At 43.0% G+C, this 19,266-nt stretch overlaps 1 protein-coding gene and 1 non-coding gene across 4 annotated transcripts in view; one reads left to right on the forward strand and one right to left on the reverse strand.

Moving 5' to 3' along the window:
* HERC6 (HECT and RLD domain containing E3 ubiquitin protein ligase family member 6) overlaps positions 1 to 4,836 on the reverse strand; it is a 54,611-nt gene extending 49,775 nt beyond the window's left edge. For all 3 annotated transcript variants that reach the window (XM_027970882.2, XM_042251257.1, XM_012180480.3), the window contains exons 1-2: positions 4,530 to 4,836; positions 937 to 1,096 (exon numbers count right to left, since the gene is read on the reverse strand). In XM_027970882.2, coding sequence (XP_027826683.1) covers positions 937 to 1,096; positions 4,530 to 4,728 — 359 coding nt within the window. In that variant the 5' untranslated portion in view covers positions 4,729 to 4,836. The remainder of the gene's footprint in view (positions 1 to 936; positions 1,097 to 4,529) is intronic.
* On the forward strand, positions 2,065 to 2,171 carry LOC114115474 (U6 spliceosomal RNA). The gene has a single exon (XR_003589811.1). It is a non-coding gene; the product is annotated as a U6 spliceosomal RNA (small nuclear RNA).
* Positions 4,837 to 19,266: the final 14,430 nt, after the last annotated feature.

Raw genomic sequence — 19,266 nt, forward strand, 5'->3', positions numbered from 1 at the left:
ACAGATTCAAACCCTGGGCTTTTCTTTACAAGTTCAGTGCTCATTCCCCCAAGTCACAGCCATCTCTTATACAATTTAATGACCAGAGAAGATAACAAGAGGTAACTTCCTAGCATTAAAACATATGTTTTTGAAAATTTTCAGTGTATGTAATTCATGAACACACAGTTCAGACTGCTTATCATATTATTTGGCCTAGGAAGCTGTGTGTGAGGATATGATTTTTCCCCCAATTTTACTAAGTAAAATATTAGGATCCAGGGGCTTATGACAAGCCAAAAGATTATGTTGGGAGTAACACCTTTCCTCTTTCAACTTGTGTTCTCCGCTTGGGGAACCTGCAAATTAACTGTCATAGATTAACAGGGAAAAAGACAAAAAAGTTCATATGTGCAGATAGAAGCTCCCAAGTAATGGAAAATTTGTACAATAACCTGAGTAGAGGTTTATATATATTAACTTAGCAAAAGGGTGGTTTTTTTTTTAGGGCTTCAGTGGTAGAGTATGGAAGGTTCTATTGGGCTTTTTGATGCTAATTGTGCATTTTGTTTTCAAGAGGGCTGAATTCATAGGAAACTCCCTCAAAGGAGGATTAATGGCAGCTGCATTTTCAGGAGGCCCTGTTTTAGTCAGATATCTCTGTGGATCTTCTGGAGCTCAAATATTTTCACTTTAAAATACTCTTTATGCTAACTCTGGAGATCCAAGTGTTATTCCTGTACATAAGATTAAGATCAAAGCGTCGCCCTTCTCTTTCACATATCCTAATTAAGTAATAATTGGTGTTCTATGTTATTTTCCCTGTCTCCTTCCCTCACAACACTGTAACCCTTCAGGTTAGGTAGTGTGTTTGTTATAGTTATCTTTGGACCCTGACAATCTTGCATGGTGCCTGGCACATGAAACTCAAAAACACTAATGAACTAAAATACGTACTTAGGTATAAAAGTTGTTTCCTTAAGTTCTCCAATTCCCAGCTGTCCTTCAGAAGCAGCTCCCCACGCGAAGACCCTTCCTTTGTGACAGACAGCCAGGGAGTGCTCCTTTCCACAGCTCACCAGAGCCACGTGCAGAGTTTCCAATGCCGGAATTCGTTCTTTAGGAACAAAAACAAAACAACCCACACCAAGATTGCTAATTTAATACCAAGTTTAAGAAAGTACTTTTCTTCAAAAGGAAGAGTCACTGGGATGTCTCATCTCTTCCAGTGACTTTTATTTATTTTTTATTTTTATTTTTTTTCCAGTGACTTTTAAATCAAGGCCTAATGTCCACTTCAAAGGAGAGAAGAAAATAGGCTCATTGTGTGGCACATCTTTATGGAATATTGCTACTATTTAAAAGGATGGGCATGTGAAGGAGCAGAACCTGTAAGGACTTGATGCTTGGCCTAACACTTCTCTGTGATGGTGGAGTAAAAAGCTCAGCCAGATAAAGGGAGCCTGAGAAAGGATGGGCTCACCCCTACTCCACTCCTCTGACTTTCCAGCCCTGAACAGTGAGAACAGCGAATCCTCTGCTCAGGAAGGGATGGGCAGGGAGCCTGCCTGAGTATGAGAGGCAGATGCCAGACGCCCTCACAATGAAACTCTGGGCAAGTTACTTAATATGCCTCTGGATGGGTCAAACACGCCCACTATTGAAACTCTGAGCATTTTTCCCTACAAGACAATCTAAACTGTTTTCCTAAAGTGTTCATCTTTGAATTATTAGAGGTTTGGAGTTAAGCACATCATTACCAGTCAAGTTTTGTTAATGCTTAAGTTTTCTTTTTTAGTCTTGTGATCTTATTCTTTTCAGCGATTTACTTTTCAAACTGTGCAGCAAGAAAAAAAATTTCCAAAGATGCATACAGTCATAGACGTAGAGCCTGGTACCTCATTGCTGGAGAAGAATTTGGCTTTAAGGATCACATTGTCCCTTCCACTTTAAGGGGATCAGGATATACCACCCCAAAGCATGCCGCTTTGGCATAAGGATGATTTTGAGCTGAAGGCAACTGAGAATCAACAGATACAGGAAGAGTTCTCTGCCTTTCCCTATCAACTTAAAAACATAAATGTGGTGCTCGCTTCGGCAGCACATATACTAAAATTGGAACGATACAGAGAAGATTAGCATGGCCCCTGCGCAAGGATGACACGCAAATTCGCGAAGCGTTCCATATTTTTACGAATGGCTAACAAACACATGAAAAGATGCTCAACATCACTCATTATTAGAGAAATGCAAATCAAAACCACAATAAGGTACCACTTCACACCAGTCAGAATGTCTGCGATCCAAAAATCTGCAAGCAATAAATGCTGGAGAGGGTGTGGAGAAAAGGGAACCCTCCTACACTGTTGGTGGGAATGCAAACTAGTACAGCCACTATGGAGAACAGTGTGGAGATTCCTTAAAAAATTGCAAATAGAACTACCTTATGACCCAGCAATCCCACTGCTGGGCATACACACCAAGGAAACCAGAATGGAAAGAGACACATGTACCCCAATGTTCATCGCAGCACTGTTTATAATAGCCAGGACATGGAAACAACCTAGATGTCCATCAGCAGATGAATGGATAAGAAAGCTGTGGTACATATACACAATGGAGTATTACTCAGCTGTTAAAAAGAATTCATTTGAATCAGTTCTGATGAGATGGATGAAACTGGAGCCGTTTATACAGAGTGAAGTAAGCCAGAAAGAAAAACACCAATACAGTATACTAACACATATATATGGAATTTAGGAAGATGGCAATGACGACCCTGTATGCAAGACAGGAAAAAAGACACAGATGTGTATAACGGACTTTTGGACTCAGAGGGAGAGGGAGAGGGTGGGATGATTTGGGAGAATGGCATTGAAACATGTATACTATCATGTAAGAATTGAATCGCCAGTCTATGTCTGACACAGGATACAGCATGCTTGGGGCTGGTGCATGGGGATGACCCAGAGAGATGTTATGGGGAGGGAGGTGGGGGGGGGGGTTCATGTTTGGGAACGCATGTAAGAATTAAAGATTTTAAAATTTAAAAAATAAAAAACTAAAAAAAAAAAAATGTGGCATGAATTTCTCCTGTGAAGGTATACCTGCCTCCCCCTTTCATAACAGGAAGAGAAAAGTGACTCATCACCAGAGTTGGTACTGAGATAAGACTGCATAAACAGCCTTAAGTAAAATAACCCTTAAATTTCATTAGTTTCCCCCATATATTTCAAAATCATTTCTCCACAATTGATCATTCCTCAAAACCCAAACCCCCTACTCTTTGTTAAATGGCACATAAGCTCCTAAGTCTAACCCCTTCTTTTCTGTGAACTCCTGTGCACATATTAATAAAGCTATAAGGTTTTTTCCCTCCTTAACCTGCCTTTGTCAATTTAGTTCACAGGTCCTCAGGACAGAACTAAGGGTAGAACTAAGGGTAGAGGAAAAGTTTTTCCCCCCCAGACATAATTCTTGGCATTTAAGTAAATAACCAGAAATGTGACATTACTTACAATAATGTCAATCATCGTATTATTTACAAAAGTCCCTGATGGGAAAAAACCAAATTTCTCCAAAAGGAGAATAGTTATACTGTCAAAGCCTAGAACATTATGCAACAATTCAAAATCTATTTTAAATAGATTATAATATAGTATAGATTATAACATAATATTATATAATATAATAAAAGGGCAATGTTTGTGATATTATGCTTGATGAAGAACACAACTTACAAAGTTATATAAATCTGCATGCTGCTGCTAAGTCGCTGCAGTCGTGTCCGACTCTGTGCGACCCCATAGACGGCAGCCCACCAGGCTCCCCCGTCCCTGGGATTCTCCAGGCAAGAACACTAGAGTGGGTTGTCATTTCCTTCCCCAATGCATGAAAGTGAAAAGTGAAAGTGAAGTTGCTCAGTCGTGTCCGACTCTTAGTGACCCCATGGACTGTAGCCCACCAGGCTCCTCCGTCCATGGGATTTTCCAGGCAATAGTACTGGAGTGGGTTGCCATTGCCTTCTCCAGTAAATCTGCATATACAAACCTTATAAATATATAATTTTATAAAGATTAAATATGTAATAGAAAAAAGGCAAAAAAGAAATGCATCAAAATGTAAGTTGTCTTTGGGTGTTAGACTAATAAGCGATTTCTTTTCTTGTGTTTCTACAATAATCAATACTAGCAAAGTACTAGTATACATTATTTTAAGGGTATTTCGGAAGGAGTTACAGTGTTCAAACCACAAACCACGTTTGGAAGGTCACTCTGTTCCAGATAGGTTCGAATAGGTAAGGACTGGTCTCAAAAGGCATCTCTGTTCACAAGAACGCGGTCCAGTTTAGTTCTGCTCTGTTTCCTTTTGAAGATAAAACTACTGGAAACCGAAACAAACCTGAGGCGCGAGCAGGAAACGAAACTGATGGACCTGCGCTCCGGCAGCGCGGAACCCTGTTCACCTGTCGCCTGTGGTCCAGCAGACCCACGGCTCCAGCACCGCCACCCGCCTGACCCCTTGCCCCGCATCTGAGTCCAGGAGCTCACCTGGCTGCTCCCCGCGCGGCGTGCCTTTCCGGCCCAGCTGGCCTCGGCTGTTGTCCCCGCACGACTGGACCGTGCCGTCGCTCAGCAGCAATAGCGAGTGATGCTCCCCACTGGCCGCCTGCAGTAACGTGTTGCCGCCAGCAACCACCTGCCGCTCTCGCAGCGGCCTTCGGCGGCCAGCGCGCCAGCAGAAGTACATCGCGTTCCCGCGCCCCTGCCGCCTGCCCGAATCTGTGAGCTCTGCCAGCCCAGCACCCAAAGGCTAGTGACGAGTGCGCGCTGATACTCAGAAAACCGGAGGCTGAGTGAGCCGCGCCTTAGCTGGTACCTCCCTGCGGTCCCTCCCTCTTCCCCCGTTCCCCAATCGTCTCCCTCCTCCCGCCTTCGCTTCCTCCCGCCAGTACTGACCTGAATGGCTTTCAAGAATTAAACTTGAGCGCCAAGCTCAGAGGAGCAGATGAATGAAGCCTAAATTTTCATCCTAGCTAAACCCCTTCAGAGAAGGCAATGGCAACCCACTCCAGTACTATTGCCTGGAAAATCCCATGGATGGAGGAGCCTGGTAGGCTGCAGTCCATGGGGTCGCTAACAGTAGGACACGACTGAGCGACTTCACTTTCACTTTTCATTTTCATGCATTGGAGAAGGAAATGGCAAACCACTCCAGTGTTCTTGCCTGGAGAATCCCAGGGACTGGGGGAGCCTGGTGGGCTGCCATTTATGGGGTCGCAGAGAGTCAAACACGATTGAAGCGACTTAGTAGCAACAGCTAAACCACTTAATGGAGAAGGAAATGGCAACTCACTCCAGTATTCTTACCTGGAGAATCCCATGGACGGAGGACCCTGGTGGGCTACAGTCCATGCGGTGGCAAAGAGTTGGACACGACTGAGCGACTTCACTTTTACTTTCACTTTAAACTACTTAAACGATGTGTGACTCTGGGCAAGTTACTTAACTAATCTGTGTCTCAGCTATCATGTCTATGAAATGTAGACAGTTCAGTTCAATTCAGTTCAGTCACTCAGTCATGTCTTACTCTTTGCGACCCCATGAATTGCAGCCCGCCAGGCCTCCCTGTCCGTCACCAACTCCCGGAGTCCACTGAAACCCATGTCCATTGAGTCGGTGATGCGATCCAACCATCTCATCCTTTGTCATCCCCTTCTCCTCCCGCCCTCAATCTTTCCCAACATCATGGTCTTTTCAAATGAGTCAGCTCTTCGCATCAGGTGGCCAAAGTATTGGAGTTTCAGCTTCAACATCAGTCCTGCCAATGAACATTCAGGACTGGCCTCCTTTAGGATGGACTGGTTGGATCTCCTTGCAGTCCAAGGGACTCTCAAGAGTCTTCTCCAACGCCACAGTTCAAAAGCATCAACTCTTCAGTGCTCAGCTTTCTTTATAGTCCAACTCAATACAGCAAATCTAATGTGTTAGAATAACGTAACAGATAATACAGCGTGTTAAAGTCTAGAGTACTTATAAAAGTATCTTCGTGTCAGTCCTCATCAAAACTGTTTTTGGCACTGGAAATGCAAAGTCCTTATGGTGCTTACATTCTTTTGTTTATAAACAGATAAATATTTTGTATAATGTCAAGTGGCAACATGAAAAATAAAACAGGAATAGAGGGTGAGGACAGACGGCACTAGCATTTTTTAAAATAAGATATCAGGGAAGACCTCTCTGATGAAGTGACATCTGAGCAGAGTCAAGGGGATGTGGGAAGTGAGGGAATGAGTCATGCTTACGTCTAAGGGTGGAGGGTGAAGTGGAGCATCTAGAGGCTTCTGAACAGAGAAAGGATATGACCTAACTTTAGTGTCAAAAGAATTATTCTGGCTACCATGTAGAAAATAATAGAACAGAAATAGAAAAGCCAGCTAGGGCAGGCCACTGTCACGGTACATGATAGAAGGATGATGCTGAGTCCAAGACTAAGGTGACATCCAAGAGGGGAAAAAAGAAGACATGATCATATTCAAAATGTTTTAAAAGCCAGCGTCTACAGAGTGGCTGATGAATTGGAAGTGAGAGGAAAGAAGTAAAGGGATTAGGATTACCTGAAGGTTGGCCTGAGCAACTGAGGTGAAAGGTGGTACGCTTTACTCGAATGGGAATATCGAGAAAGGCACCAGTTTGGAACTGATGGATCAGGAGTACCGTCTGGTAATAACTGTGAGATGCTTGTTATACAAGGAGGCAATAAAATCAGTCATTCTGGAGTTGTGGAGAGAAGTAGAGGTGGTCGCAAAACTGGGAGTCATCAGTGTACAAATGATAGTTAAAGCCAGAAGACTGAATGAGATCACCCGGAGAAAAGTGTGTTAAGCATGGAACAGAGGACTGATCCTGGGAGGAAAACCAGGAAGGGGAGTGTGTACAAGCAAGTGAAGAATCAGGGAATGATTAACTCTGTCAGTTGCTTTTAGAGCAAGGTTAAGTGTTGATCTTCAAATTTGGCAAAATGGAAGTCATTGGTAACCATCAGCATTAGCCATCATCTGCATTCTTTTATTTTTATGACAACATCCATTTTATACTCTCAGCTCACCTCTCTTTACTACTACATTTTAAGTTCTCTAAAAATGACAATAAATGTTATTTTTTTTCCTACCTCGATAATGTCTAGCTCATATTAGAGGCTAATGAGTATGTATTAGACAAATGGATTAATGAGTGGTGATTTCATACTTTTGGTTCCATTTTATTGCATGCCATATATAACCTTTCTCTGAATAGTGATTTCCTAAATGTTTATCACTTTCCTCAGGCATAAGACACCAAGTCCTCATATTGTTTCTTTTTTTAAAAAAGAAATCTACTGGAGAACTAAACTGTAAATGTATCATTTTATGTCCCTACCACCTAGCACAGTATGTGTCACTTAAAAAGAGCTCAATAAATGTTAGTGAGATAGTGCATAAATTAAAGAAATTGAGAACCTTTGAGAAAGATATATTTCTCAATTAGTCTGTGTTCATGCACTTGAAAATAGTATTTAGCGCCTATTTACTGAATGTTTACCAAGTGTTGGCTACTTTAAATAAAATATCTAACTCTTTCACCAGCTTATCTTAGTTAAGGTTCTTCTGGCTGCAAGTGACAGAAAATATGACCTAAGCTTGCTTAAGCAAAAGGGAAATTTACTGGTAAATTGTATTGTTATTCAAAAACATTTACTGTCCCTCTGTACGCTATGGCATCAAGCTTGAGTATGTGAATTTGTTCTGGCCAATGCCATGTAAGCAGGAAGCATATGCCAGGCAGATGGTTTAAAAGCCAGTACTTATTTTCCCTACTCTCTTTTCCCTCTATTACAACAAATGGTGATTTTCCAAATAGAAATTCCTCCATCATCCTGAGTCCCAGATCAAAAATAATCTAGCAGAATTGCAGCCATTCTATGGAGCATAAGAGAGAAACAAATCTTTGTTGTTGTAAGCCCCTAAGCTTTTTTTTTTGGGGGGGGGGAGGGCAGTGTTTATTATTGCACAGAGAACATAACTTAGCCTTTTCTGAAGTTCACATAATTGAAAAGTCTATCAGCCTAGCTGGTTTGGGGAAGTACTGTCAACAAGGGCTCATACAATGTTCAAGTGATTCCATTTCTCTGTATCTCTTGCTATGAAGGCTTCATCTTTGGGCCCCAACCACTGTAGTGCACAGTTCCAGAATCTCCTCTGAGATGGCAAGAGGGTTATAGCAGCTCTAGAGTCCCTTGGACTGCAAGGAGACCCAAACAGTCCATTCTAAAGGAGATCAGCCCTGGGTGTTCTTTGGAAGGAATGATGCTAAAGCTGAAACTCCAGTACTTTGGCCACCTCATGCGAAGAGTTGACTCATTGGAAAAGACTCTGATGCTGGGAGGGATTGGGGGTAGGAGGAGAAGGGGACGACAGAGGATGAGATGGCTGGTTGGCATCACTGATTCGATGGACATGAGTCTGAGTGAACTCCGGGAGTTGGTGACGGACAGGCAGGCCTGGCATGCTGCAGTTCATGGGGTCGCAAAGAGTTGAACAGGACTGAGTGACTGAACTGAACTAAACTGAACTGAAACTTTGTATCCAGCTCTCAGCTTCACAGCCTGTGGAGAATCTGCTCACAAACAAAAGCTTCGAGTTTAGCCATAATACTCTCAACGGACAGATTTGGATTGCGTGTCCATCCCTGCGGAGAAGGCAGTGGTAACCCACTCCGGTACTATTGCCTGGAAAATCCCATGGACGGAGGAGCCTGGTAGGCTGCAGTCCATAGGGTCGCTAAGAGTTGGACACGACTGAGCAACTTCACTTTGACTTTTCACTTTCATGCATTGGAGAAGGAAATGGCAACCCACTCCAGTGTTCTTGCCTGGAGAATCCCAGGGACGGGGGAGCCTGGCAGGCTGCCGTCTCTGGGGTCGCACAGAGTCGGACATGACTGAAGCGACTTAGCAGCGGCCCATCCCTGAGCCAATGAGATCTGCCTGTTGGAAGCTCATGCGTGCTCACAATCTGAGAGTGAAGAGTAGGTGGATTCCAAAATGAAAGTTGACTGTGTTGCTGGAAGAAGTGGAGGATGGATGCCAAGGAGATTAGCAAGAGGGATTCTCTACATCAATCATGTAAACTAAGTAGTATTATTATTCCCATTTTTTAGGTAAGGAATCAAGTCTCAGAGAGTTTTGGTAACTTGTTTATTGATAACATGCATATAGATGGCAGGATTTTAACACTAGCCAATTTGACTAGAAAGCCTATTTAATTTCTACTATAACATACTTGTTGCTAGTTTGCTGGTTTAGACGCTAAGTCATGTCCAACTCTTGCAACCCCATAGACTGTAGCCTGCCAGGCTCCTCTGTCCATGGGATTCTCCAGGCAAGAATACTGGAGTGGGTTGCTATTTCCTTCTCCAGGGGATCTTCCCGACCCAGGGATCGAACCTGGGTCTCCTGCATTGCAGGCAGATTCCTTACCAACTTAGCTACGAAGGAAGCCCATAACAACATACTTGTTGGCTTTTAACAAATCAACTGCCGTATATTTCCCCAGCAAAGGTGGGTTTGTTTGGAATCAGTGAAGAATGGCAATTCAGAGTCTGCAATCATGGTGCACCATGTGCAAATGCCCCCATGGCAAGCGAAGAACAGTTCCATGGAGGAGAAAAGGAAGTTGGGAGGACTATAGTAAGCTAAGAGCCCATGGCTTTCATTGGCTGAGTCCTTCTTCTTCCTGCTGGGCTCTGCTATGGTCCAGGGCCTGAGAGCTCCCCCTTCTGGTGTCCCAAGTCATTTAATTGAGGTTTCTATTTAATTTTTACACTTTTGAGTCCCTGATCTTTGGGCTCTCTTTGGGCTGATGGCACATCCTCACAATCCTTCCATCTAGACAATTTCAATTCATAGTATATTCTTTCTTCATTGCACACTCCTCCCCTAATTAATAGTTGCTGAAGGTTGTAGGCTCATATTAGCAACATCTCATTTTCTATACACTTTGTATCTCCAGCATCCTACTCTACTTCAGGTATTTTGCATATTTTGCAATAATATCTTACATTATGTTTTCCTAAGAGTTACATGCAAAAAAACACAGTTCTGATCATGCCATTTAACTGTTTTAATGGTTAGTGGCCTATTGCTCCAGAGATGTGCTTAGTTGCTCAGTTGTATCAGACTCTATGTGACCACATGGACTGTAGCCCGCCAGGCTTCTCTGTCCATGGGGATTCTCCAGGCAAAAATACTGGAGTGGGTTGCCATGCCCTCCTCCAGGGGATCTTCCCGACCCAGGGATTGAACCCAGGTCTCCCTCGCTGCAAGCGGATTCTTTACCATCTGAACCACCAGTGACACAAAATTCTTTGTGTATAATTAAGGCCTTCCAAGGAGGTTTGTGACATTGTACAGGAGACAGGGATCAAGACCTTCCCCATGGAAAAGAAATGCAAAAAGCAAAATGGCTGTCTGAGGAGGCCTTCCAAATAGCTGTGAAAAGAAGAGAAGTGAAAAGCAAAGGAGAAAAGGAAAGATATACCCATTTGAATGCAGAGTGCCAAAGAATAGCAAGAAGAGATAAGAAGCCTTCCTCAGTGATCAGTACAAAGAAACAGAGGAAAACAACAGAATGGGAAAGACTAGAGATCTCTTCAAGAAAATTAGACACACCAAGGGAACATTTCATGCAAAGATGGGCTCGATAAAGGACAGAAATGGTCTGGACCTAACAGAAGATATTAAGAAGAGGTGGCAAGAATACACAGAAGAACTATACAAAAAAGATCTTTACGACCAAGATAATCACGATGGTGTGATCACTCACCTAGAGCCAGACATCCTGGAATGTGAAGTCAAGTGTGCCTTAGAAAGCATCACTATGAACAAAGCTAGTGGAGGTGACGGAATTCCAGTTGAGCTATTTCAAATCCTAAAAGATGATGCTGTGAAAGTGCTGCACTCAGTATGCCAGCAAATTTGGAAAACTCAGCAGTGGCCACAGGACTGGAAAAGGTCAGTTTTCATTCCAATCCCAAAGAAAGGCAATGCTAAAGAATGCTCAAACTACTGCACAATTGCACTCATCTCACACGCTAGTAAAGTCATGCTCAAAATTCTCCAAGCCAGGCTTCAGCAATACGTGAACTATGAACTTCCACATGTTCAAGCTGGTTTTAGAAAAGGCAGAGGAACCAGAGATCACATTGCCAACATCTGCTGGATCATGGAAAAGCAAGAGTTCCAGAAAAACATCTATTTCTGCTTTATTGACTATGCCAAAGCCTTTGACTGTGTGGATCAAAATAAACTGTGGAAAATTCTGAAAGAGATGGGAATACAGACCACCTGACCTGCCTCTTGAGAAATCTGTATGCAGGTCAGGAAGCAAGAGTTAGAACTGGACAGGGAACAGACTGGTTCCAAATAAGAAAAGGAGTACGTCAAGGCTGTATATTGTCACCCTGCTTATTTAACTTCTATGCAGAGTACAGCATGAGAAATGCTGGGCTGGAAGAAACACAAGCTGGAATCAAGATCGCCGGGTGAAATATCAGTAACCTCAGATATGCAGATGACACCACCCTTATGGCAGAAAGTGAAGAGGAACTAAAAGCCTCTTGATGAAAGTGAAAGAGGAGAGTGAAAAAGTTGGCTTAAAGCTCAACATTCAGAAAACAAAGATCATGGCATCTGGTCCCATCACTTCATGGGAAATAGATGGGAAACAGTGGAAACAGTGTCAGACTTTATTTTGGGGGGCTCCAAAATCACTGCAGATGGTGATTGCAGCCATGAAATTAAAAGATGCTTACTCCTTGCAAGAAAAGTTATGACTAACCTAGATAGCATATTCAAAAGCAGAGGCATTACTTTGCCGACTAAGGTCCGTCTAGTCAAGGCTATGGTTTTCCTGTGGTCATGTATGGATGTGAGAGTTGGACTGTGAAGAAGGTTGAGCGCCAAAGAATTGATGCTTTTGAACTGTGGTGTTGGAGAAGACTCTTGAGAGTCCCTTGGACTGCAAGGAGATCCAACCAGTCCATTCTGAAGGAGATCAGCCCTGGGTGTTCTTTGGAAAGAATGATGCTGAAGCTGAAACTCCAGTACTTTGGCCACCTCATGCGAAGAGCTGACTCATTGGAAAAGACTCTGATGCTGGAAGGGATTGGGGGCAGGACAAGAGGAGGACGACAGAGGATGAGATGGCTGGATGGCATCACTGACTGGATGGACGTGAATCTGAGTGAACTCCGGGAGATGGTGATGGACAGGGAGGCCTGGCGTGCTGCGATTCATGGGGTCGCAAAGAGTCGGACACGACTGAGCGACTGAACTGAACTGAACTGAACTGAAGATCTGCTTGTAACAGACATTTCCAGCTGCATTCTGTCAACAGTTAAAGGGGCATCTCATTCTCTCTCTCGCTTGTGTGCACACACACACACATACACTTTCTCAGTCTGCTGTTTCAACAAACAACTTGCCTCTTTCTCCCAGATTTTTCCAAATCCATGTCTTTGTTCATTCTGAGAAGATGAGTTTTCTTTTCTCCATTTCTGTTTATGAAAATATGTACGTCTTAAATGCCTCGTCTCTGTAAAGTACTTCTTGGATTCCACAACATCACTTACTCCCTTCTAGGCTCCCACCACAGACGATGACCTCAGTACACACCCACTCCCCAACATGATACTGTCGCAGGGAAAAGGGAAAAAAAGAGGAATGACTTTTTTCCTTTCCCTTTCCTGAGAACAAAGATGAGCAAAAATGGTAAAGAGAACAGTGAGCAGGCCTGAACATCCCTAGTTCTTTTACTTTAACTGCTCCTAACTCTGCATATCTGTAACTAAGTTTGCTTTCCTGCCCCGTAACTCTGCAAGAGCTACACATCACACTTTTGTGACGCCTTTGACTCTATGCCTAATATATTCCCTGTTTGGTGTTTACCCTTACACTCCCCTTCCCCTTGTAGTTTCATATGAGAAAGACCACAGAACCACAGAACTGCCAGACTCAATCACTGGGTTACTGATGTCAGCCTATGACTGTCTTTGAAGAAAAGGAAGAGGAAGAAATCAAGATTCTAACACTTTTGTTCCTCATCACTGACTCCTGACTGCGAGCCCTCAACTTACATAAGCCACTAGACACCTCAAGGAGCGGAGGGGGGGGCAGAGTTTTTGAGGCCTGAGCCTACTGTGTCCCCATCTCCGTCAGCTGAGAATTAAAGCCACTTTTCTATCTCCTCCAAACTCTGTCTCCATATTTTTCATTTGGCTTCGGTGAGCAGTCAAGTGGGCCTTAGGAAGCATCACTACGAACAAAGCTAGCGGAGGTGATGGAATTCCAGTTGAACTATTTCAAATTCTAAAAGATGATGCTGTGAAAGTGCTGCACTCAATATGCCAGCAAATTTGGAAAACTCAGCAGTGGCCACAGGACTGGAAAAGGTCAGTTTTCATTCCAATCCCAAAGAAAGGCACTTAATAAGTTTTCAGTGACTACTAGGTAAACTCATGGTTAATATTTTTCTAATAGTTACTGAATGTCCACTATGGGTATAACAAAGAGGAAACAAAATGTAATAATTACTGTTTACATTATCATTTACTATTTACATTAGTGTTTACTTTAGACTTTACAAAATCCCTCCAGCTATTTTCCCTGCTGTGTCCTCATAAGCACTGAGTAAGCAGGCATGATAGCGAACATTGTCCCTGCCTCACAGGTGAAGAACTTAGGCTCAGAGAGGTCAAAGTGATTGGTCACAAATTACAGATCAGCAAGTGGAATAGCCCATGGTTTTCCCTTCCTCTTTATGACCATATCTGATGAACTTCCCTTTATCAGAGAACAAACAGGTTAAAAAAACAGAAAAGTAATAGACACTGTCATTGTATCTTTAAAATCACACTTTGAAGATAATTTATACCTAATACCTTATACCAACAGCCAATTTTCCTTTTTTACTAATTTTTCCTGACAGTGGTTTATGGAGGACAAGAGAATGAGAAAAGGGAAAGAAAATAAAATTTCTTAACTACTGACCACATGTCAGTTTCTCTCACAATATATTTCCCCATTTTAGTTTGGTATCCATCCTGTAAGGTCCATGTACTGTACCCCCTGAGTGAGTAAGTGAGTGAGTGACATCGCTCAGTCGTGTCCAACTCACTGTGACCCTATGGGCTGAGTCTGCCAGGCTCCTCCATCCATAGGATTTTCCAGGCAAGAATAGTGAAGTGGATTGCCATTTCCTACCCCAGGGGATCTTCCGGACCCAGGGATCGAACTCGGCTTTCCCGCATTGCGGGCAGACTCTTTCCCGTCTGAGCCACCAGTGAATCCCACTGTACCCCATACAGATATGGTTAACTGGAGTCTCAGGAAATTATAAGTGACTTGCTTGAGATAAATAGTAAGATAAATGGGGGACCAGATTCAAACCATGCCTTCTTCTCTACTGTCTTTCCACCAAACAGCGCTGACCAAGGTGAGATGAGAAGGAGGTTAGAAAGGGGATAAGAGAGAAGAGCTTACAAAAGGTCATCATGGAGCACCTGAGGTTGAGGAAAGCAGAGTAAACCAGGCAGAAGGAGGCGAAACGGGTCTGAGGTTAGTCCTTGAGGATCAGCTGGAAGGACATGTGAGAAGAGGGAGGGATTTTGCACTTTCATTGCTTTCCCCTGCCATCCTCTTCCAAGACCTACTTCTGCTTAATCCTCATGCTTCTGAGTTCGAAGCCCACCTCCATGCTCCTCAGCCAGGACAGCCCTTGGACAGGAATAATGGGAAGTGTACAGCACTCCATGTATCATTTAGCTTGATTTATGATCACAGCCCAGCTGCTACCCCAGCTACCTCCAGGATGCTCCCTGGAAAATGTCATCTAGTGATTCTTCATAAATGGGCAAGACAATTGGGATAGCTAGTACTAACTAGTCAGTGGGAGAAGAAACCACCTGCTCAAACCCCAACATTTCAGGGTCCTTAGAGATAAGCAGGTGGTGCTAGTGGTAAAGAACCCCCAAGCCAATGAAGGAGACATAAGAGTTGCGGGTTTGACCCGTGGGTGGGGAAGGTCCCCTGGAGGAGGGCGTGGCAACCCACTTCAGTATTCTTGGCTGGAGAATCCCATGGACAGAGGATCCTAGAAGGCCCCAGTCCAAGCATGCAGAGATAAGAAGTGGTAGTTTTGAATTTTAACTCTAGGTGGCGGTATTAGTCAACCTGATTTCTTTGCTCTGAGATTGGGCTTGGGCTTCCCAGATGCCGCAGTGGTAAAGAATCTGCCTGCCCATGCAGGAGACCCAAGTGATGTGGGTTCAATCCTTGGGCTGGGAAGATCCCTTGGAATAAGAAATAGCAAATATTGCTCCAGTATTCTTCCCTGGAAAATTCTATGGACAGAGGAGCCTGGTGTGCATGGGGTTGCAGAGTTGGAGGCGACTGAGCACACACAGATGCAACAACTTGATCTGTTTTTTATCGTTGATATCATTTTTCTATAGGTAATCTTATAATTGTCAACAAGGATGTTTATGATTTACTTTCCTATGCTCATTGTAAGATTGGTATTCAAATTATTAAATTCCCTTCTCCAGGGGATCTTACCAATCCAGGGATCGAACCCTAGTCTCCTGCATTGCAGGCAGATTCTTTACCAGCTGAGCCTCAAGGGAAGCCCAAGAATACTGGAATGGGTTTCCTATCCTTTCTCCAGCATATCTTCCTGACCCAGGAACCAAACCAGGGTCTCTTGCATTGCAGGCAGATTCTTTACCAACTGAGCTATCAGGAAAGCCCTAAATTATTAAATACCAAAATTGATATTTAAATTACTTAGAAAAATTACAAAATTCTACTCTCACATTATTATTTTATTACTACTTCACTGCCATAATGGATTACTTTTATAACACTGCATTTATCTGGAGTCTACCTGCAATCTCAGAGCTCCAGAACAGAGTCCTGAACTGGGAAGAAAGAGGAAAAGTTTTTCTCGAGCCTAGAAATGGGTGCCACTCAAGCTAGGGTATGTGTTACCCAATAACAAATTGAGGATTGCCTGAAGTTTGTCTTTAAAACATTGCTTAAATTAGTTTGTTAACCTATGTGAACTAGTGAATCTGTCCCTGTAAGTTAGGCTTAATATCATCTGCATATAATTAAAGCATCAAATAATAGTGATTAACAAGATACAAGTTTTTCTCTTACACATTAAAAGTCTTGTGGTGAGCAGCCAAGGGCTCATGCGGCAGCTCCATGGTCTTACAGGGAATAAGGTACCTTCTATGTATTTCATTTGAGAACCTAACTTCCATCTTCAAGGTTGTCTCATGTTCCAAGGTGCTGGACTTATAGTTCTCATTCTCCTCCAAGCAGCTGGAAAGGAGGTATGATGCTACTGTTCCCTAAGTCCCAGGCAATACTTCTGAATATATTTGGTTAACCAAAACTTATTCACAAGTAGCTGCATAAGATGCTAGAAAATGTCATTTTTAGCTGCACGTCTAGTATATGTGCTTGGTCACTCAGTCATGTCCTACTCGTGGTGACCCCATGGACCATAACCCGCCAGGCTCCTCTGTCCCTGGAATTTTCCAGGCAAGAATACTGGAGAGGGTTGGCATTTCCTACTCCAGGGGAAAAGCAAAGGAGAAAAGGAAAGGTATACCCATTTGAATGCAGAGTGCCAGAGAATAGCAAGAAGAGATAAGAAAGCCTTCCTCAGTGATCAGTGCAAATAAATACAGGAAAGCAACAGAATGGGAAAGACTAGAGATCTCTTCAAGAAAATTAGAGATACCAAGGGAATATTTCATGCAAAGATGGGCACAATAAAGGACAGAAATGGTAGGGACCTAACAGAAGCAGAAGATATTAACAAGAGGTGGCAAGAATACACAGAAGAACTATACAGAAAATATCTTCACGACCCAGATAATCACGAAAGTGTGATCACTCACCTAGAACCAGACATCCTGGAATGTGAAGTCAAGTGGGCCTTAGGAAGCATCACTACGAACAAAGCTAGTGGAGGTGATGGAATTCCAGTTGAGCTATTTCAAATCCTGAAAGATGATGCTGTGAAAGTGTTGCACTCAATATGTCAGCAAATTTGGAAAACTCAGTAGGGGCCATAGGACCGGAAAAGGTCAGTTTTCATTCCAATCCCAAAGAAAGGCAATGCCAAAGAATGCTCAAACTACCGCACAATTGCACTCATCTCACACACTAGTAAAGTAATGCTCAAAATTCTCCAAGCCAGGTTTCAATAGTACATGGATCGTGAACTTTCAGATGTTGAAGCTGGATTTAGAAAAGGCAGAGGAACCAGAGATCAAATTGCCAACATCCAGTGGATCATGGAAAAAGCAAGAGAGTTCCAGAAAAACATCTATTTGTGCTTTATTGACTATGCCAAAGCCTTTGACTGTGTGGATCACAATAAACTGCGGAAAATTCTGAAAGAGATGGGAATACAGACCACCTGACCTGCCTCTTGAGAAATCTGTATGCAGGTCAGGAAGCAACAGTTAGAACTGGACATGGAACAACAGATTGGTTCCAAATAGGAAAAGGAGTACATCAAGGCTGTATATTGTCACCCTGCTTATTTAACTTCTATGCAGAGTACATCATGAGAAACGCTGGACTGGAGGAAGCACAAGCTAGAATCAAGATTGCCAGGAGAAATCTCAATAACCTCAGATATGCAGATGACACCACCCTTATGGCAGAAAGTGAAGAAGAACTAAAGAGCCTCTTGATGAAACTGAAAGAGGAAAGTAAAAATGTTGGCTTAAAGCTCAACATTCAGAAAACGAAGATCATGGCATCTGGTCCCATCACTTCATGGCAAATAGATGGGGAAACATTGGAAACAGTGGCAGACTTTATTTTTGAGGACTCGAAAATCAATGTAGATCTTGACTGCAGCTATGAAATTAAAAGACGCTTACTCCTTGGAAGAAAAGTTATGATCAACCTAGACAGCATATTAAAAGACAGACACATTACTTTGCCAACAAAGGTCCATTTAGTTAAGGCTATGATTTTTCCAGTGGTCATGTATGGATATGAGAGTCGGACTCTAGAGGAAGCTGAGCACCGAAGAACTGATGCTTTTGAACTGTCATGTTGGAGAAGACTCTTGACAGTCCCTTGGACAGCAAGGAGATCCAACCAGTCCATCCTAAAGGAAATTAGTCCTGAATATTCATTGGAAGGACTGATGTTGAAGTTGAAAATCCAATACTTTGGCCACCTGATGCGAAGAGCTAACCCATTGGAAAAGACCTTGATGCTGGGAAAGATTGAAGGTGGGAAGAGAAGGGGACGACATAGGATGAGATGGTTGGATGGCATCTCTGACTCAATGGACATGAGTTTCAGTAAACTCTGGGAGTTGGTGATAGACAGGGAGGCCTGGCATGCTGCAGTCCATGGGGTCTCAAAGAGACAGGACTGAGTGACTGAACTGAACTGAACTCCAGGGGATCCTGTTTACCCAGGGATGGGACTTGTGTCTCTTGTATCTTCTGGACTAGCTGGCAGATTCCTTAACACTAAGCCACCTGGAAAGCCCTGAGCATCTTAAATCTCCAAATAAAATTTGCATTCTGATACCAAGGAGGAAGGAGAAGATTATTAGGTCACAATGAGCAGTCTTTCCACAACCAGCAAGAAATTTAAGATGTTTGGTTCAAGCGCATAAAGCAGATAAAGCAGCTTCGTGGGTGTGTGACCAGTGTAGTCAGTTGCATGAGGTTCTGCTTTCAGAAGGCCCTGCACTTAGTTTAATGTTCTGTCTTGAAATTCTTACTAACTTTATCTTTGAACTTGTGTTTTGTAAGTGAAGTCAGATTTAAAACTGGAGTATGCCTGTGAGCAGGGGAGACACATGCAATATGTATGCTATTTCTCGACATCCTATTCACAAATAGTGTTCAAGATGCCCCATCAGCACAAAATCCCATTGGGTTGATAATTTTGATGATTTTCGCATACAAATTAAATGCTTATGTTTGCATTTAAAACTGGTATGCACAATGTAAAGGTAAATGGCAAAATTTATGGTAATAATTTATATATATGGAGCAGGAAATGGTGACCCACTGCAGTATTCTTACCTGGAGAATCCCATGGACAGAGGAGCCTGGCAGGCTATAGTCCATGGGGGTCTCAAAGTGTCAGACATGACTTAGCAACTAAACAACAATAACAACTATATATATATACACACAC

The sequence above is a fragment of the Ovis aries genome, chromosome 6 (assembly GCF_016772045.2).
Source record: "Ovis aries strain OAR_USU_Benz2616 breed Rambouillet chromosome 6, ARS-UI_Ramb_v3.0, whole genome shotgun sequence".
In the NCBI taxonomy this organism is placed as follows: Eukaryota; Metazoa; Chordata; class Mammalia; order Artiodactyla; family Bovidae; genus Ovis; species Ovis aries.